The sequence below is a fragment of the Drosophila grimshawi genome, unplaced genomic scaffold, assembly GCF_018153295.1.
Source record: "Drosophila grimshawi isolate 15287-2541.00 unplaced genomic scaffold, ASM1815329v1 contig_311, whole genome shotgun sequence".
NCBI lineage: Eukaryota > Metazoa > Arthropoda > Insecta > Diptera > Drosophilidae > Drosophila > Drosophila grimshawi.
In genome coordinates this window covers 6,138,908-6,159,797 of record NW_025063098.1, presented here as the reverse complement: position 1 = coordinate 6,159,797, position 20,890 = coordinate 6,138,908, and the positions used below count along the sequence as shown (strand labels likewise).

The 20,890-nt window shown below is 36.2% G+C and overlaps 2 protein-coding genes across 6 annotated transcripts; both read right to left on the bottom strand.

Annotated features, from left to right (window-relative positions):
• Positions 1-534: 534 nt before the first annotated feature.
• LOC6564429 (E3 ubiquitin-protein ligase RNF181 homolog) lies at positions 535-19,222 on the bottom strand. 4 transcript variants are annotated; one of them, XM_032736813.2, is made up of 5 exons: positions 19,176-19,222; positions 15,618-15,635; positions 887-1,211; positions 789-821; positions 535-730 (listed from the first exon to the last, which is right to left on the bottom strand). In XM_032736813.2, the coding sequence occupies exons 3-5, from the start codon at positions 1,193-1,195 to the stop codon at positions 629-631; spliced, it is 444 nt and encodes a 147-aa protein (XP_032592704.1). In that variant the 5' UTR covers positions 1,196-1,211; positions 15,618-15,635; positions 19,176-19,222; the 3' UTR covers positions 535-628. The 4 variants fall into 4 exon arrangements, with proteins under 4 accessions (XP_032592704.1, XP_032592705.1, XP_001990225.1 ...); XM_032736814.1 differs by lacking the exons at positions 15,618-15,635; positions 19,176-19,222 and adding an exon at positions 7,439-7,557; XM_001990189.3 differs by lacking the exons at positions 15,618-15,635; positions 19,176-19,222 and adding an exon at positions 7,374-7,530.
• LOC6564430 (serine/threonine-protein kinase OSR1) lies at positions 2,577-19,240 on the bottom strand. 2 transcript variants are annotated; one of them, XR_006246636.1, is made up of 3 exons: positions 19,176-19,240; positions 15,618-15,635; positions 5,222-5,250 (listed from the first exon to the last, which is right to left on the bottom strand). XR_006246636.1 is itself a non-coding variant. In XM_032736811.1 (2 exons), exons 1-2 carry the CDS (start codon positions 10,772-10,774, stop codon positions 3,110-3,112), a joined length of 2,175 nt encoding a protein of 724 aa, XP_032592702.1. In that variant the 5' UTR covers positions 10,775-10,933; the 3' UTR covers positions 2,577-3,109. The 2 variants fall into 2 exon arrangements, 1 of the variants encoding a protein (XP_032592702.1); XM_032736811.1 differs by lacking the exons at positions 15,618-15,635; positions 19,176-19,240 and adding an exon at positions 10,741-10,933 and having other exon boundaries at positions 2,577-5,250.
• Between the last annotated feature and the right edge of the window lie 1,650 nt (positions 19,241-20,890).

The following is a 20,890-nucleotide window of genomic DNA, read 5'->3' as shown; positions in this document are numbered from 1 at the left end:
TTTTTATTTTTATTTTTTCTTTCAATCAATACAAAACCTATGCGAAAAGAAAGATTTACTCCGATGCGACTTCAACGAATGAGAAAAGTAAATGAGCCGGTTAAACTGAAGTGTGTAATAATCCTAATAGACAACAGTGTTGAGTAAGTTCAAACAGATCACTAGTTCCGTTCAAGAGTCAGTTCTTAGTGAAGTTCATGCTCAAATCAAATATTGATAAGCTGTTAACAAATATAAAAAGGTCAGCTTAATTCTTAAATAAAGTAGGTGGATGTTTTATATAATGATTAAATTAAATATATAAATATATATGTATTTTACGTTATGTGATATGTAAGAGTAACACATGTGACACACATTTTTTACTACACCTTGATTTTTGAGTATAATTTCTTGACAAGCATCAGCTGTGAACAACTTACAAGCTTTTATAAACTGTTATAAAATGTTGTCTTATTTCTACAGTTATCGGTTAAATTCTTACTTACTTTGGGTGTTTATCATAGGATAACAATTATTTGACAAAAACGGGGGTTTTTCTGCTTTTAAGAAACATATTTATTTTTAGAGCACACACCAATAATAACACCATACCCAGAAAAATTACAAATTGAAGTAATTGTTGTCTTTAACCAAACATGGAATCCAGCAGAGAATTTTGACGATCCCGACGATTGGACTCGTCCTGCTGAAAACGACGTAGTTCCTCATATACCTCATCATCGGTCTCCTAAATTGCGCAAAATAATCAGAAAATGTGCATATAACATACAAAGCTCAATACTTACAAAGATGTAGCGACAAATGGGACAGGAGTTTGCCTAAAGAGTGGAGTGTGTATAAAATGACAATTGAACGTCAAACTAGATATTAAATATTTGTATACCTTCTTTAGCCAGAGCATAATGCACTCCTCGTGGAATTCGTGTTTGCACGGGAGGATCTTGAATTTATCGCCAGCCTCCGCCGGCTGTTTGCACACGGAGCACTCGAAATCGTCGTTAACCTCCTCGGCGGCAATTTCGTGGATCGGCAACTGGGCTATGACCCGCTTGGATGCCTCCGGCACCTCGATTTCCATATCGATGCCATTCATGATGGCCAGCACCTGGAGGCGACGATGATGTCGCTCATAATCGTTGGCGCCCTCAGGCCCAGTGGGCGTATGTCCCAGTTCATCAAAATAATCAGCCATTGTTAATTCCAAGAGGCTGCAAGAAGGCGTATCACGAAATTGAAAAATATCAAAAAATATAAAGATTTTCTCACAGTTCTGGAAAATAACGTTTTCTGTTTTTTTTTTTTTGGGTTTGTGAAGCCAAATGCCATTTTATTTCAATGTCAAATCAAATCGTATACAATTTTCTCTCATATGTAGTAAGTACAGTTAGTTATAGTTTGAACTCGATCTTAACTGTGTACAGTAGAGCCTAGGGCTTAGTATTTAGTAGCTAGGAATACATATATTGAAGAGGTCCTTGCATTTAAAATGTTTGTGTAACACTAAGATTAGTTTATTCTCAAAAGTTTTTCACTAGTCTCTAAATTTACAGGCATATACTGGCATCTCGGGATTGCTACAGACTCCATAGTTCGTGTTTACTGTATTTATCGATAAGGTATTTTGTAACTTGAGCTGTGTTGAATGAATACAGGCAATTTGCGTAGTCAGATTTCGCAATTTCGATTGACGATGAATAAAAGCTTCAAGAAAAAAGAATTAGATGATTTCGAAATTTGAATAGATATAGTAGTATATACTTAAGAAGCAACAAAATGTATGGAATGCAATGTGTTTGCAGTTATAGGCTTAATGATATTAAAATGCTACGGATTTCGATATGATTTAAATATGCGCGATATTCTAATTTATGAAAGAGACGTCTTTCTAAACTAATCTTTGATAATTCCTATGTATTTTAGAAATCATATTTTAATGTGTTGTAAAACACAAGATAATAGAAAAAATAAGATTTTAATTTCATTTTGAGTTTAAAAATAAAAATAAATAATTTCTATTTTCTGTAATATTCCAATTATTGAAACTTGAAATTTCCAAACGTGCACTGTATTTTGAAAATATTGAATTATATCAATGCCGATTCAAAATAAAACTTCAAAGAAAGCCCCTCAATAATAACACAAAATGATGTTTGTTGTTCAAATTTCTTTCTTTTTTCTTTTTATGCTATATTTATGTTTGTTTAACATTCATTACTAAAATGTAGGTTTTTGTGTTTTTTTTTTTGTTTTTATGTGTACTTCATGCAAATTAAATACAATTTTTCGCAGACCAGTATTAATAACTAACTGCTGGCGACCCAACTGTACTTGTTGACAATGCCGACTTAAAGTTAACGGGGCTACAAACAGCATAAAAGAAAATAAACAAAACGTTGGCTTAAACTAATTTAGATCGCTAGAGAATAAATAAAACAAATTATCGAAATTATTATATATATATACGGGTGTTTCAACAAAATATATGGATAGTGTTTAAATTATATATATATATATAAATATATATATATATATAAATATATATATATATATGTATATTAGATATATATATTTATTTCTTTTTTTTTTTGTATATACAGAGCAAAGTGCGCTACTTATAGACGACGAAACAATAACGAATAAGTACACGATTTTCGATTTTACTTGGTTTTTTTTCTCTTTTCATTTTCATTTTTTGTTGATATTTTTTTTTTTTAGCTAGTTTTAGCAGTTTTTGGGTGCTTTTGGCTGCGACTAACTACGGCAGGGGAGGTAGAGGAGGAAGAAGTAATGAAGTAATTACAATGCGCAGAGCGAGAGCGAGAGAGAGTTACAAATAAGAGTATGGTATATAAGTATGGATTTTATATTAGGATATACATATATAATTTCTATAGTAAACGCGACACGACTGGCGTTTAGAATCTATAACACTAGCATTTACAGTTATAGTTCTCTAGTCTCTAGTCTAGTCTAGTCTATAGCTTAAAAAAAGCGGCGCAGGCATTGTTACGGTAAATGACCGTATTGGGGTTTGCAACTGGAACTGGAGCTAGAGCTGGAGCTGAAGTTGGAGCTAAGCTGAGGCCAACTAGGCCAACTCCGTGTCCTATTCGGTGATGGATATCTGCGCATAGCCAAACAGCGAACGCTCGTCGAGCGTCTCGCCGGGCTGGACGCCCGAGCTGAGCTGGAACGTTATTGTCTTCATGGTGGCGCTTTTGGCAATCAATTGATCCAGATGCAGTGCCATCGATTGCGTATCGAGCCTATCGACGAGGCCAGCATCCACCAGTTCGCAGGCAATGCCATTCGCTGTATCCTTGCCCACGGCAAACTCGAAGCGTATATCGTGCAGTTCACGTCGCAGATCCCGCATTCGCAGCACCAGATTAACTGGCGGTGCCTCGCCACCACCAGCACCAGCTCCGGCGGCGGCAGCTCCTTCTTCACTTGGCAGCGGCATTTGTGCGAGACCAGCTGCCAAATCTTGGGCAACTGTTGCAGCTGCTTCGCCCGCTGCGCCTGGCGTCATCGTTGCCGAGGATGCACTGCGTGTAATATCGGGTGTTGTCTCCTCCCGATCGCTGTCCGAGCTGTCGGCGGCACGCTCGAGCCGATTAATCGGACGATCCTCGGACTCGGAATCGGATGACGGATGCTTACGTCCACCGGGGCCACTGCCATTATCCTCCTCCTCGCTGGACCACACCCATTCGCCGGTGACGGTGCGATGCAGACGACCCGAGGCGCCCGGTTGACGTTTGGCCGCCTTGTGGACGCGGGTCTCCATGCTGGGGCCATTCTGGATGAGGGTTTGGGTGAGATATTTACGATCCTTGGCCTTCTTGAAGAACGAATGCTTGAGCAGCTCACTGGCAGTGGGACGCTTCGAGGGCTCCTTTTGCAGGCACTCGACGATCATTTTGCGGAATGTCTTGCCATAGGCCTTATACTGATCCTTATCCTCGGCGCCCGTATCCAACGTGGGCGGCTCATTCTGCAGCGTCAGCATGAGCACCTTCATCGGCGGATATTTGTGATATGGCGCCGTCCCCGTTGCCATCTCAATGGCCGTAATGCCAAACGACCAGATGTCCGCCTTAAAATCGTAGCCATGATCCTGCTCCATCACCTCGGGCGCCATCCAGCACGGGGTGCCGACAAATGTATGACGCACCTTCTGTCGTGACAAATCTCGACCGGTGGCCAACCAGGCGCTAACACCAAAATCAGCAATCTGTATGGTGCCATCATTACCAATGAGTATATTTCCCGCCTTGATATCTCGATGGATCTGCCCATTTGAATGGAAATACTCCAAGCCCTTGAGCACCTCCTTCAGCACCGTGGCAATCGTTGCCTCATCAAAGACACCCTGTTTACAGTTGGCCGCATGCATCCGATGCTTGATAATGTCAAGGAGTGATCCACCCTCGAGCAGACGCAGCACAAGCCACAGCTCCTCGCGCACCACAAACGATGTGTGATAGGTGACAACGTTCTCGTGATTGCACGAGGACATCGCTTGGATCTCCTTGAGCAGCTCATCCATGGAGGTGTTCCATTTCTCCAGATTTATGCGCTTGATGGCGCACTTCTCGTTCTTCGGTATACAGAACGCGCCATGCACCACAGCTGTGGCACCCACACCAATCACCGCACGCAACTCGTAATCATCCTTCGAGTTGGGCCATGGCTGTTTGTCGGGTGCAGTGGCACTGGCAGCGCCTGCAGCAGCCACATTATTGCTGGACGACACGGCTGGTATCGAAGTCATCCTTCTGATGGCGGCGTGTGGTGTTCCTGGACGTTTGTTGTTGTTGTTGTTAGTGCTTCGCTGCTGCAAGATTGCCGACTGAGATCGCCTAGGCTGTGTGGCAATAACAACTGAGATTTGCTGTTGCTCCTGTTTCTGCTCTGGCTCCGCCTGCTGTTCCTCTCTGTTGATTTGGTTGTTGTTGTTGTTGCAGCCAAACTCGGTGTCCTTTTGCCTGTAGCTGGCGTGCTGATTGCTGCAATCTGTTGTGCTCCTCTGTTGCACGTTGTAACTGCTCGAACTTTTGCGCTCACTTCGATCCCCTTCGATCTCCTGTTGCTCCTTTGCCGTCTGCTTGTTGCCAAAGCAGTCAAAGACACGATTTCCTGTTGAATTTTGCTCAGCTGCGAATTTGTTGTCGCTGTTATTGTTGTTGTTGTAATTATTGTTGTTGCTGCTGTTGTTGTTGTTGTTGGCGAAGTATGCAACTTCTGCAATAGAGCAAAAGAGAGTACGTGTAAAGTAGGAGGAACAACCTTGCAACAATTTAACAAAATAGATATGTTCAAAGAGCGCAAAGCGACGAAGCAGTGTAGAGAGGCAACCTAGTTCAAAAAGAGTTGCATGCAACAAAATCTACATATTTACAAATGTGTGCTAAGGATTCTCTTCAAACTGAATCGCAAATCTCTTGGCGAAAAATGATGTTTGTCAAACTCGATTGTAAGATAAGAGATATCGAAATATGTTAACTCGGTGTGACTTAGCACAATATAAGTGGAGGTTCTAAGATTGCTTGAGTTTTATTTAAGCAGATACCAACTTGTTTGCAAAGCGCTTGTTGTCATATGAAATTAGTCGAAACGTGTTCTATGAATTTTTGAAAATGCTTCGAAACGGGTCGAAACCTGATTGCTTAAGTATGTTGTATCTTGGACGGGGCCAAAACAGTTATTAACAGTTATTAACAAAATGCCCATTGTGCCTCTTTTGTTGTTAACACAAACAGCTGAGCGAATTGGCCGCTCTCTCCGCTCTCATAAGCTCCATTCACAACGTCTTACGGGGGATTCACTCGCACGTTTGTAAAGTAAACAACATTTTTTTACAATAGTGCGCACATGCCATACAGATGTATATATTATGTATATATGTACTGAGAGACCTGGCGCCCTTTTTATGACTGATAAATCGAGTAGAAGCAAAAACTTTTCCACACCCAGTGATCTGATAAGCGATGTGTTTTGCTTTTTGTGGATTTGATGAATCAACTGCATTTCCAATGAGAGTGTTCACATAATATTAGACGCTGACTGTACATTACACTCGTGGCAAATAAATAGTGTACATCTCTTCTCTCTCTCTCTCTCTGTCTCTCTCCGACTCACATACTGTCGCTGGCTCTTTGATCCGCGCTGTAGCATAATAATTGACTTGGCGCAATCAGTTTGAGTCGAGGCGGAGGTGTGCGAGGGACCAATGACCGCGTTCAGCTATTTTTAGATACAACAACAACAACACCAACAAAGTGTGGAAAGTGCAATTAAGTTTATAGTTTACGGTACACATACACATAGAAAAATTTATGTGATACAATTGCAAATAGAGTTGGAAATTAGCTTGTTGATGTTGATTTACTGGTGTGGGGTATGCACGATTTGAGACACTGTTGTAATCAAAGAAGAAATGGGTGCGGTTCGTTAACCGTTAACTGCAATTCGTTAACAGTGGCAACCCCAATACATATATCTTATATAGCTATAGCTAAAGATAAGACAATATCGAAGAAAGAGCGAATAAAAATAATAATTATTATTATCTAGGGTGCGTCGTCCGTCTGGGGAATTTATGTGCTCCAATTGGACCACAACGAAAAGCAAAAACAATTTGAGCATTTACTGAATTTCGCCATTTACTAGCCATAATAATGGGAAACGCACATAAAAAAGAAAAATATAAAACAAATGTTTACACACAACAAACACAAAACACATTACCAAGTAGGTAGTGCGGAAGGGTTAACCGCACAGGAAACGTTTCTTTTTTCTTTCTTTTTTTTTTTTGCTTAGTAAAAGAAAACACTCGAAGGTTATGGCCAAACAACACTCCTATATGTATGCTAATTTAAGCAACAGCACATCTTGAGGAAAAGAGAATTTTTAAAATAGCAGCAAGCCAAAAGCAACAAAGTGAAAATAAAACAAAAAATCAGAAAAAAAAACCCATATGAAATCGTTGCCAGGCGCCGCTAAGTAAAATCACAATGAATCAATATTAAACAAGAAAAGGGAGCTGGTGTGGATGGGGGAGGTGTATATACATATATAAATAAATATACATACATATATATATATATGGTATATATATATATGTATATATATAGTCTGGGGATGGTCACACGATCATGTGAAAATGTGATAAGCAAGCTGTGTTGTCACACGACCGATCGTAAGTAAATTGCTGGCGATCACAAGAGTTCTATTAGTTTCGATTAGGGCCTGCTGCTGTTGCACTGCGATATTCGATATTTTATTGATTTCACGCAAAAGAAATCAAAACAATTTACGCAAAACAACTATGATGATTTCTTCATTGCTATTGCTATGGTAATTACTTTTTTTTCAGTGCGCTCCTTCCCCTCTACTCTTCCTCTATCTCTCTCTCACATAACACACTCACACAACGATCGACGATCAGCAAACGCACGCGCGCGTTTTTTTTTTACTTTTGGTTTGTCTTTTCTCTTTCCGCTTTGTGCTCGATGCGATTTCGACGCGGTTATATTCAGCGTCGAGCAAGAACTGAGCGAACGTTGGCGCAACCGTTGGCGGAATAGCCCCCAAAGCCAAAGCGTGAAACGTCAGCGTCAACGTCAGCAGCAGAAGCATTAACAACAACAACGCACAACAATTGTGCGAAGAGACTGGATAGAGACAAAAAGTAAAAAGTACATTAGACTACAAAAATAAATGTATTGAGCAAATATCAACAACTGAGTTGAAGGTGGAGGTGGAGGGAGTGGGTTACTACAATGCAGTACACTGGCGCCGAGAGAGCTTAACAAACCAGAAAGAGAGAGAGAGAGAGAGCTCTCTGATATGGTTGCACAGTGGTTCGCATACCTCAAAAGATCAACAGTTGATCACTGTTGTCATCTTTCTTTTCGTGCTTTAATTATTCAATTGGCTGTTGATTGCTTCTACTCATACTTATCTCTACATATATTTGTGTGTATACATTATGTGTATACACGCAATATGTTGAAGAAAAAAACCTTTATTTTCTTACAATCAGTTATTTTGTTAGCATATATATTATTTTTCTAATAAGAACATTTGTGAAGCGCTTCACTTCTATGATGCGAATGTGTACACTGTTCCATCTGGCTAGCGACTGTTACTCTTCTATATTTCACAAGAGTTTTATCAGTACTGACAATAACAACAACAATAGCAGCGATTATAACAAACGAATACAATTAGTAACAACAGAGCTAAAAAAAAAATGGAGCACAGACAAAAATACAATATATTCAAAATAAACCCCATACATTTGCTCTAGTACACACACACACACTCGCACATGTACAGCTATCTCTATTTGAGATACGTTATGTATCCACGTTAAAATTAGCCGTCATGGAAAATTCGTGAATCGCTTTGCGGTGTGGCAAATGGTTTAGTTTATGTGTCTCTGGCATATGGCACAGACGCATTTCTCTGAGGATCGCCATATGTTTGTACGAGTTATCATACTATATCATCTACATCAAAATCAACACCTCTATATGTATTTTTATTTAGAGTCTACATTTTTAACTCAAGACGGCAAATGCTGTGCATTTTTATGCGCCACACAACAATACTATAAAAATACAAATTCGCGCGAAACATTTCTCATTTCTGCGTGCGTTTATTTATAGAGGAGTTCGCTGTGCGGCTTTGCATATCATTTCCAATGCAATCCACTGGCCAAAGAGAGTGGCACAGAGAGAGACACAAAAAGGTGATCTTGATCGGCTAGTCGATGGCTTTACTGTGTATGTGTGCGGAGTGCGTGTAGCCTGTATGTAAATACCTGTAGCATGTGTGTGTGTGTGTGTGTACAAGTGCGTCAACACATTTTGCGTTTATTGCACTTTGCATTTATGAACAGCCTATTTATAGACAAGGCAATTTTTTTTTATGCACAATCTTAACAATTTTAATATTGACACATTAACGAGCTAAATGCAATGTGGCGCTGTGCTTGAACTTTTTATGTGAATATCATTTTTAAAAGCATTACGTTGTTATCTTGATTTCTTTTGTTACATTAATTTCACTAAATAAATATATAAAATATCGTTACAAAGCGACATATTTTAAAATATTATTAAATGTCATTCTTGGGTCTCTATATCGATCTAATATTGGCAACTATGGATATAATATTTATTTTTCATATATCTATGTTTTTAATGTATATATATATATATGTTTTCAAATTGGAAGTGTCTGCAGAAAGTTTGATCTATTAAGTTTCCTAAAACTAAATAAAACCTATATTATTTAATTTAAAAGATTCTCAAAAATGTTCTTCAAATTTCAAGAATTCGCTTCTCAAATATTTGAAATTAAATTGAAGCAATTAAGCGTTTCAGCGCGTAACGTAAAAATAAATTGAATCTTGCAATTAGCTGTTGCATTTTCTATTATTTTTAATGATTTTGACTAATTACTCGGTAGGTGCGAATGCCGGGAAAAAGCTGACATTCAAATAGAAATTTGGCAATCTTTTTACCTCAAAATAATTTTTATTTAGTTAAAAGCGCATTACAAGAAGAAGCGTTATTTTTATTAATTACGTTGTTTTTGTCAACTGACCTCATCATTTGACATGTAGAAGTCGACTACTATATAAATACGTACATACACACACACACACACACATATATATATATATATATATAGATATATATATATATATATATATTAAATGTAGTTTGTTATGAAATACTTTTTGAGGCTGTTACCTTATACGTATGAAAACACAACACAGTATTTAGTATACCAGAGAATTACGTATGTACAACTATGGAAATTTATTATTATTATTCGATTATTATCGGTGATTCATGTTCATAATTAGCAATCAGTATAATCTATATATATGTATATATGTTATATATTATATATATATACATATACTCACCAGTCTGTACAAACAAGTCGATCTCAGAGCGAGATGCTTGACATTTTTGGAATATAAGTTCTTATATGCAACAGGCAGATAAAGTTTATTTCATTTGATCGATAACTATACAAACCGATTGACGATAACAATAAAAGTAAACATTTTATTGATATAGCCTCCCAATTAAATATATATAATACCCTAAAATATTATTGCTAAACTGCAAGAATTTCATTGATTGGATAGAAAATATAGATTTTGTTAAACAAACCCAATATCAAAATTAATTTCAGCAAGCCTGCTCTGTTTTCAACATATGTATATCTGCATGTTATTTTATAAGTCAAACTTTTTGTTTTGTAATGTTGTTTTAATAACTGTTGGGTATTACTGAAATTACTAAACTACTCTTCAAAATTACTTTAGAGCTAAATAAAAACAAATTTTGAGAACTGTTTTAAGATTTTTTGAAATAAAAATTGGATTTATTTTGTACTTTGGAAACTACAAAAAAATTGTTATATTTCAGTAACTGTTGAATACGCTTTACAATATCGAATGCAATTTTGAAAAACTTATCACTTTAAATTTTAAAGCTCAAAATCAATATTATAATAACAGATAAACACAACACAATTAATTTAAGCATTTATATTTTGGTAATATTTTATTTTTGGCTTACGAATGATAAATGCACATTTTCATGTCAAAAAAAGTAATTTATTGGTTAGTCACACAATGCAAATTTTAAATGAGTTTTCAGCACAGTTATTTGAAATGAATTTATTATGAAATTGGGAACCCACTTTGCTTGAGGCAAATCATATTTAAGAAATGCATTTTTGCCGATTTCGATGATCGATTTGTACACTTTGAATTACACTTTGAAGTGGCTATTGAAACTGATCTGATTTGGGCGACTGATAGGCCGCAATCGATTCGCGTGCAATTTAAAATCGCATTGCTAGCGGTCGCTCCTCCAGCGTGAAAATCAGAAATTCGACTGAAGTTCACAAATCGTTGTAATCAAACATTTAAAATGAACATTTTGTTAAGCAATAAACAACAATAAAAAATTAAATGAGCGCTACAAATGGCGGAACACGACGACAACAGCGTCAACTGCGACGAACCCAACACAAAAAATGTGCGAAATTTTTACTGCCTACATTGGGTGTGAATGTGTGTGTGTGTGAATGTGAGTGTGCATGTGTGTGTGTGTGTCTTACTAGTATTTCATGACTACTACAACTACAAATCGGGCTATTGGTATTGGTGCCCCGAGTTTAGTGGGTGGATTTTTTGGGGATTTCTGAGTTAAGACAACTGTCTAAACTAATTTGCCTGACTTTTGCCATTGATTGAAAATTTAAATTAATTAGTACTGGTTTATTGACGACTTGTAGCTTTCTGTTTCATTGCGGTACTTTTGATTTTTTACCCAGAAATGTACTGCATAAATAACTTTGAAGCTTGTAAGTAATCTGGGTAATCTGGTAATATGAGTTCTTTACATAAATATACATACATATATTTAATCTAGTCTTATCACAAATATATTTAGAGAGATATTTATGTAAAAATTACAATTAATTTAAAGCAATTTATGATATATAACTTTTTCAATGTATTCAATGTATATAAATATATCTTTTATAACTCACGTTATTTTAAGGTTCAACATAAATTTGATTTTGATTTTAAAACATAAAAAAATATGTGTGTGAAATTTAGAATTAATTTAATTTATCTATATTGCTGACAATCTATGTATATTCTTGTTAAACGTATTCATTTAATTTCCAAGTAAATGCCATAAAAATATATAGGTTAACACATAAATTCAGGGTTCGGAAATTTTACAACCTTATAATAAGCTATATTATATAGAGTAAAAGTAAAAGCAAAAAAAAAAAAACCCATTCAAATGTTCACATTTATGATCAACTCTGTCAATTTGAAGAGTTCTATTTGAAATCCATTATCCTTTAGTTTACACTTTTCAGTTTGATTTAGTGTGTATTGGTTGTCTATACACATAATTCGTTAACTATTTAGTGTGGCAACCCTGGCATAACAAAGTTTTTAATCTCTATTTGGATAATATTTAGCAGCATTTTTGCTAAGCTGCGCAGTTATTATTATTCTTAACAATTTGCACGCAGCCTTTACGAAATGTATTTTTAACTTTTTGTTTATTGCCACAAACTTGCTTTCTTTTCATACAACTACTGGTACTTCTCTACTATATATATATATATACATATATTTATATATAGATTCGGGAGTGCAGATGCAAAATGTGCGAAAAATCACAAATCGCATCGTATTTGTTGCACAGATCGTGCAACACGAGTCAAGTGATTGAGTTCGGTCAAATCTAACAATTAGAGCCACATTTTATAGCACGTGTGTAGGCGTTGCCAAGTTAATCTTTTCAAGCAAATCGCTGCAGGGTTTATGGCAAATTCGTTTTGATTTTATGCAGATCATTAACACATTGTAAAATGCCGTCAAGAGAGATGACGTCGCTCTGGGACCCTGAACGCCGGCTGCCTGAAATGAACCAACCAATCAATGTGAATGAATGACATCGTCATACCCCTACTATAGACTTGTGTCGTACAACCGACAAGCACTCAACTAAACCAGACAACACTTAATACATACATACACTCAGAGAAATAAAATCACCCTGAAGTTTATAAATTCACCACAAAGTATATTTGTAAAAACCAGCCTATTTCTTTTCTTAATTCCAGCATACATTTTCTGAAATTCATTTTTCGTATGTGTAGTTTACAAAGAACTCCAAAAATTAGCTCTTTTGTTGCTTATATTGTTAATAAATATTAGTATTTTAAGATTTAAAATTTCATTACTTTCTTTGTTAAATAAAGGGTTGTATTTTAACTTTTTATAAATATTTTCTGTTATTAAGATATATATTTCTGAAAAATAGAAAAAGTATTTGTAATATTTTTAGAAATTAATGCTAAAAACAAAAAGCTTTCGAATTTTCAGGGTGATTTTCTAAAATTCATGTCAATTTTCTGGGTGTATATACGTCATGGCTGCTCTTTTTTTTCGCTGTCTCCCCAATGTGTATTTTTAAGCAAGCGTTTGCGTGTCTGCAATTATATATATATATATATATATATATTTATATATACATATAGTGAAAGTTCATTGAAAAAATGCAAAAAATGTGTAAAGTGTCAATTTGATGTATATGAAACATAGCTCATGTGTTCAGTTCAATTAGTGATCAGATAGATATTCAATTCTTATTTCCACTTAGCCGTAGCGCAGCTCAAGGCGAGGACACGCGTCTATTGCTCTCTGGAAAGGTGTGCAAAATCATTGCAAAGCATTTCAATAAAAGTTTGCTTTAAAATATGTGTTTTGTGTTTTATTTGATAAATGTTCTCCACCTGCGTTTGCTTTGAGTAATTACCAAGGTTGCTTTAGTTGAATGAACTTTCAACAGTAGGATGTTATTTTAGCTATAATTATACACCAAAATTTGAAGTGCTCGTAACTATAAATTGCGAGAGACAATGCGCATGAAATTGACATGAATAACAACAATTTATTTACAAAAAAATCAACTTTGAATTTATGGCATTTTAATTTGAAGCCAAGCAGTGAGTAGTCTACTCTACATAGTTATTAAGGGAGTGCGAGAGTGCCCAGCACTAACCACGCTCTTCTCTTAAGTATTCCTAGTTGCAACAACTACATTAAACTGTAGAAAATTAGGAAAAAATTAAAAGACAATAAAAAGTAATTTTTGGCAGAAGAAATGGAAAAATATGAATTTTTCCTGCTTCAAAACAAATAATTATATATAAAATATTGATATAATTTATATATAATAATCCTCGGTACTGTAAAAGCTGTGAACTATGAATAATAAAAATTGAGCTGTATAATTAGCAGTCATTGTTTAATAATTTGAGTTAAGTTCAATAATGAATAGTTAGTTTAGTTTTAAATAAGTACATAAAAAATATATCGATCAATATTGATATTTCACTTGCATGCCCCTTCGAGACTGAGCTTGCCGCAAAATCTGAAGCATATGCAGTTTGAAAAAAGTTATTGAACAAGTCACGTACTATTTGTTTGCCATTTGCAGTAGTTGTCGACATTTCGCTCAATATGCAAATAATGATTAAAGAAAAAGTACAACAACAAATACAATTTTTTGCGCGCTTGATGACAATGACTAAAAATAGCCGTCGCAATTGAAATGTCGGTCCATATATAAAGCCCAACTGCTTTTTTTTTTTTGCTTATTGTTGCTAAATTTAAAACGCTGAACGTCAAACGCGTCGTCGGTCGCTCTAGTGAGTGGGCAACTGGGTAACAACTGACCAGGAAACATGCAGCATCCATTAAAAAAAAAAAAAACCACAACATGCGAATGCCGATGAAGAGCTGTGCGAACTTAACTCTAAGGCACTGTGACCCAGAGCGCAGCTGAAAGAGGGGGACATAATAATAGCCACAACAACAACAATAATCAGCTACACACACATACACACACACATACACACACACACATACGCATACACAAGTTCAAAGTCAAAAGTAAATGTAAAAATTGTCTGTAAAACGGGGGCGCCACAAATTGTGCAGCAGTCAGAATAAAGAAGACGATGATAATGATGATGATGTTGATCATTAGCCTGCCCGATCATTATGTCAATTTGTTGTTGTTTTTCTGCTTGGCCAAGCATGCAAACGAATTAAAACTGGGCGGGAAACGCCTTGCAGGAACTCTTGCTAGCAAAATTTAATTAATATTGGCGCAGTATAAGCCCCAGAGATCTATATATACATATTATGTGCGTACACTCAGCGAAAAACGGGATTAGTTCATTTGCTTAATTCAAGTGCTCTATTCTTAAACATAACGAAAAAAAAAAAAAAACTTTATACGCAATTATCAAATAATTTTTACAAGTATTTTCTTGTTTTACTTAACGCAAGTGTTTTATAATCTATTTAGATTTAAAGAAAATATTATATTATTTAATTTAGAAACTATTAGTTTGTATTTTAAAAAAATAGGTATTTAAAAATACAATTTAAAATCAAACTAATTATTTACTAAATACGCAATACTTTGAGAACAAGCTGACTTTATTCATTCCAAAATAATGCTAGTCTTCGGGTTTTTTTCTCAGTGTACATATACAAGTACCTATATCTATGCATGGGTATTAAAACTGTGTGACTGCTCGGTCTGCCAGCCTACCATAGACAATATCCGCGTGTTCACATGCTGCCAATTAGCCGATTAGCGACGTGTGTCCCCTACGTGATCCACTACTCACAGTACCCCCCCTACCCCCACCCAACCCCAACCTCCCTCCTGTTTTCCCTACCACCCTTCTTGACACTGTCTAGCGCGATGATTCCAATTTAATCGCGATTTTAGATTACAATTTAGATTTGTAGTCGTAAATTGCAATTAGTTTAATTAATGCATTTCGTCTACGCGTATTTTTAGTAAAGCGCGCCTGCCTCAAATCATTTCAATGACTGGTGACTAATCCGCAAATTGTACACAAAATGACAATCTCGATAATCCAAATACTCTTATTATATTGGTTAAATTAGATTTATAGCCTGTTTCAAATAATACATTTATAAATCCATATATTAAACTTACCAACTTGTCCGGTTAAATCTGCAAATAGAATTTATGAGTATTTGATTATATATCTCAGATCCATTAAGTTTTATAAATTATTATACGTGGGCTTATACATTTAGTGTAAATAAATACAAATATGTTAAAATGCTTAAAATTATACAGCAAAGTTTAGCGAATACCATTCCAATACTCCAAAAAATGTTCAAACACTTTGTCGATTTTTTTAAATATTAATCACAATTTACAACATATCCATTTAAGCTTAAATGATATAAATCAAGCCTAATTACACAATTTTGACATGACACTCTACGCTACCTAAATTATAATTTTTTTTGTACTGGGTGGACCGTTTGTATATTTAATGTAATATTGCAATAAATTTGTCGGCAGAAATAAATATAAATATATAAAGAACACATAAAGTAGATTTAATGAGCCGCCGAGCAGCCCAAATCAAAATATTTTTACGTTTTTAGACTGCAGTTTTAACAAATTTTATTGCAGTCAAATGAAATATCGTTTAATATTATTAACTGACGTTTAATGAAAAGTTGCTGACGTCTTGGCCTTATAAATTACGAGATATGAAAAGATTTAATGGCCTGGCGACAGAATAATTCGAAAAAACATCATAGATCTACAATGATAGGCGATGTATGTGAAAAAAAATAAGAATACCGAAAAATTATTGATAACTAGATTTAATATTTATTGATTGCAAATCAAATATGTATTTATAACTGGAAGCTTTAAGTTAAGTATTTCAGATTAGTAAACAATTGGCTGGTAATTATTCACTATTCACTAGCTTTTAATTTCAAAGAACTAAGAATTTTGTTAAAAATGATTGCTATTTTAGACAAGAAATTTTCTATTCAATTTAAATACCGGCTTGATTGTTTTTCATCGAGTCGGACTTTATGAAATAATTGTTGAATTGTTTGACAGCTGTGTATGTGTCGTGTGTCATAAATTATATCCTTTAATGCTCGACACGCTGCGTGCTAAAAATGCTTTAAAATAATAATCAACAAACCAACATTCATGCTATGAGCTGGCACGTGCTGTAAAACCCATTAAAATATCAATATTGCGACTAGAAAATACAAAAAGCACAAACAAACAGAGACACGCTGTATTAAATATTAAATCTTTGTGGATGCCAAAATGACATGCAAGACAAACACATTGCCCATAAATTTATGACCGACACTCGGACAACAACAAATAAATAAATGTGCAAATAAAATGTTGGACAGGTGCTAAATGTTCATATGTGCATTACTCTGCATTTCAAGGCAGTTTTTTTGTTGTTTTTTTTTTTCCCATTTTTATGGATGTTTGATTGCAGTTCAACTAACTGCTGGGTTAAAAAAGAAAACTGGAAAATTCATATGGAATTTTCTTGCATGGAACTTACAACAACATATTGCTTGGTACATTATTTAACTCATTTGATATACATATTTATTTAATTCACTTACGATTCAGATCATTGCCTACTAATTCCTATAACAGTAACTTTTTGATTGACATTTATTTATTTTTATATTTTTTATATTTAGAACTTTAACGTATAATTTTTAAACTTAAGATGCTAAATTTGAATAGCCAATTTTTGTTTGAATTTTTCTTTTTAGCTATGTTACTCTAGAGTATTAGCTAAGTGAGCTCACTCAACTAGAGTATGTATTTTAAATATAATATGTATTTGGGTTTTTTTTAATAATATAATATTTGGGTTTTTTTTTTTTCTTCATGTTTACTGTTTGGAATCACGCTGCCCCTTATCAGTTGCATAACTCAGCCTTGCTTTCAAAGATGTATTTTTTTTTTTACTGATTTTTGTATTCTAATCAATGTGCAACAATTTTTGCTGCTGCTGTTGCAACGGGCAAATGTTCAGAGCGTGACCAAAGTACAATAGACCCCAATAAACAATAACAAATTAAAATTTAGGTGCGACGCGAGCCAATAAAAAAATCAACACAATCAGCAGCAGGCGCCACAATGCACGTGGTGTCACATGAGCAAATGGCACAATATTATCAATTATAAAGCTCAGCTGGAAAGATGACAGCTGCTGCTGCTGCTGCTGGGTATCTCAAGCATAATTGTGACTGCGGATGCGTCTAATTGTAAACGCAAATTGGCAGGCAATAAAAGTCAAGCAGGTGTAAATGGTGGGGAGAGCTGATTCTGGTTGATCGATCAAATTAGCAGACATTTCACAAATCAGCCAAGTTTGGCGCGTGGCACAACCTGCCATCTTTTGTAAAAGTTGCAGGGATGGATCATCGATGAGCGATGCAAGTTAAAGTGCCGAGATTATTGGCCAAGTTCAGAGTGAGTTCAGCTCAATTGTTGTGCAATTAACCTTCAAAAGTTAGTGTGAGAAAATTAACCTTAGTGACGAGTTAAGGCATAATGCAAAACAACAACACCAACAACCGCAAAGACATCTACAATCGAAACTACAATATTGTCCACAAATATATATCGTTAATTATTTCTTTCTTTTGCAAATCTGTTCTGATTTACAGACTGACTGGCAATTATTATCGATGTTTAAATATTTCAATAGAGCTCTAGATTCAAATATAGTCATTTTGAGAATTTCTTTCATTATTTAAAATGTTTGAGGATTGCTGGAACTTTGGAAACTACAGATATTTAAAAAAATCATTGAACATACTGTGTTGTAAAACTATACTAACTCTTCAGATGTATCAACCAATTTATGTCTAAAAAATAAGAAAAATCTAAAATTTCAATTATTTGAGAATCCCATCTGTATGCCAACAATTCTTATATGCAAGCGTCCACTGTACAAGTAATAAAAAACCAGAACACTCTAAATTGTTTATTGCATAATAGATGTGACGTTCTCTCGCTCTTTGTTTCTCTCTCTCTCTTACGCGCACGTTCTGCTATGCAAAATGCAAATGCAATTGCGCGGGAAAGGGTACTGAACAGCTGGGCGCACAGCTGCTGCGGCACCCACAAGTCTCAGTCGCAGTTGCTGCCGCATTGCTGGTGAAATGCATAGAAAGCAAACTGCAGCTAATTGAGACTAGTTGTGGGGCAGTCGTCGTAACGACGTGCATTTGAAGTTCGTATCAATTAAGAAAATGCTACAATTTAATCAATTTCACAGGCATGCCTGTTCCTACTACCATGGGACGGCAGTGTAGTCGTTCGCTCGCTCGCTCACTTGCTTTGCACGCGCGTTCCAATTCCAAATGACACGCATAACCTCACACAACTACAAGCGCATTTACTGAGTCACCAATGCAAACGCGAGAGAAAACGAGCATCTGCCGCCGTTGTGTGTGTGTCGTATGTGACGTTTTCTCTCTCTCTCTCTTTTTCCACGATGACAACAAGCCGGTATTTCGTTTTCATATTATTTCCGCAACGAATGTAAAGTTGAAAAAGCAAACGCAAATGAAATACTTCATATGCGAATGAATAACGACAAACACACAAACAAACCAAGAGGCAAAAGAACCAGTTACTCACATTCAAATAAACTGTAAAATACAGACGAAGAACAGAAAAGAAACCAACCTGTTCTCCCTTTGCTACGGCAGCAGCCGCACAGTCGGCAAAATCGATTTAAAACCAATACGCTTTTCTATCGCACGAGGACACCACTGCTCCCAGCTGTCGCGAATTAGCTAGTACTTTTACTTGATTTTTTTTTTTTGTAAAGCAAGTCCAGCGAAAAATTCCACTGTCCACAATAAGAGCAACAAACACCGCAAGCGACAAGTTCAGCGTGACGAAACGTTTTTTTTTTCCTTCTTCTTCGCTGTTGCTTGTTTATGCTGCAAGGGGCGGGGGGTTGTGTGTTACGCTGGCAACTTCAGTGACGTTTATATTATTATATGAACTGCAAATAATGCTTACTAGTTCAGGTTTTAAATTAATTAAACTTTTTGCACTTTCTTTCCTATTTGGTGACTAACGTAAATTGAACGCAAATTTCGCGAAACGTTTCTGCAGCGGCTCGAAATAAATATACAACAAATTCGCGTTACTGGTTTCGTTCCCGTTTCGTTGCTGCTGTTTGTTCTTTTGTTTACCATTTGTACCTCACAGAGAGAGAGAGAGAGAGAGTGAGAGCGATCCGCATGTGTTTTACAACACTTCAAACTACAGCACTGGTTGCGCTGCGCGCGCAATTTGAAATTTTTGCCTGTTTTTACATGATGTGAAAAAACATTTTCATTGAGCTTAAATAAATTTTGTATATTATATTTATTGTATTTAGATTATTCTAAATCGCAGAAAACAACTACCGAAATTTCTGATAATAGTTCTTAACTATAATTATAAATATTAGTACAAAATTTCACACGAAGATCTCTCCGCTTGTGGAATTGGAAGTTCCATTTGACAGATAGTTGAGCAATCGAGGCAATTATCTGATTAGGCCGCTTGAGGTGACACAGCGCAGGCCAAAATGCAATCAGTCGTCAATCAGGCGGCGTCGATGCTGACGAAAACCAATCAACTAAGTGTCCAGCTCCAAGAATTAGCATAAGAAAGCGGCTGACATGAAAACCGTTCACATTTAGTTGCCCCATTGAAATGTACACCCAAAGGGCTTGGTTTAACTCGTTAAAAGGGAGCATTTCACTTGCCTCTGTTGACAGAGCAACAGCAACAGAGCACCACCCACCTGCCAACTGCCGCCTGCCAACTGCCATCTGCCACCTGCCGCCACTGCCACTTGTCTGGCAAGTTTGACTTAAGTGCAGCTTTGGCGAGGCGCCTGTCTGGTTACCGTTACGTTTACTGTTACCCATACGCCCTTATGCATCCGTCCGCGAGAACGTGTTAAATGCAGGTGTTTGGCATTTGAGTTACGTGCGAACGCAACAAATTGCTAGCCCACTTTTGTCGTTTACATTGCAACCACCCGCACCACAGCAAGCCAACACCCAACTGCAATTAAATTCCACCGCTTATCTCTATACTCTCTCTCTCTCTCTCTCTCTCTCTCTCTCTCTCTCTCTCTCTCTCTCTCTCTCTCTGGGTGTGTGTGTGGCAATGGCGGGGGTGAGGCGAATTTACCACAGTTGCATTGCATTGAAATCTGCGCAAATCAAATAATCTGACGTCACGTAATCTCACGGCTTACAGGCAACGAGCCAACGGGCAAACGGGCTAACGGGCTAACGGGCTAACGGGCTAATGACCACTAAAATCACTCATTCAACAGCTCACAACTCAATCGACTCGTGAGTCGACTATTGACTGGTTTGAGTTCACAGCGG

Bases quoted from the DNA above. Each gene is read 5' to 3' on its own strand.
- LOC6564429 (XM_032736813.2), bottom strand. From the start codon at position 1,195: ATGGCTGATTATTTTGATGAACTGGGACATACGCCCACTGGGCCTGAG. The intron at 822-886 runs GTATACAAATAT...TCCACTCTTTAG, and splicing joins TTATGCTCTGGCTAAAGAAG to GCAAACTCCTGTCCCATTTG. The intron at 731-788 runs GTAAGTATTGAG...TGCGCAATTTAG, and splicing joins CCATTTGTCGCTACATCTTT to GAGACCGATGATGAGGTATA.
- LOC6564430 (XM_032736811.1), bottom strand. From the start codon at position 10,774: ATGCATTTCTTAAATATGATTTGCCTCAAGCAAA. The intron at 5,251-10,740 runs GTGGGTTCCCAA...GCTCTATTGCAG, and splicing joins TATGATTTGCCTCAAGCAAA to AAGTTGCATACTTCGCCAAC.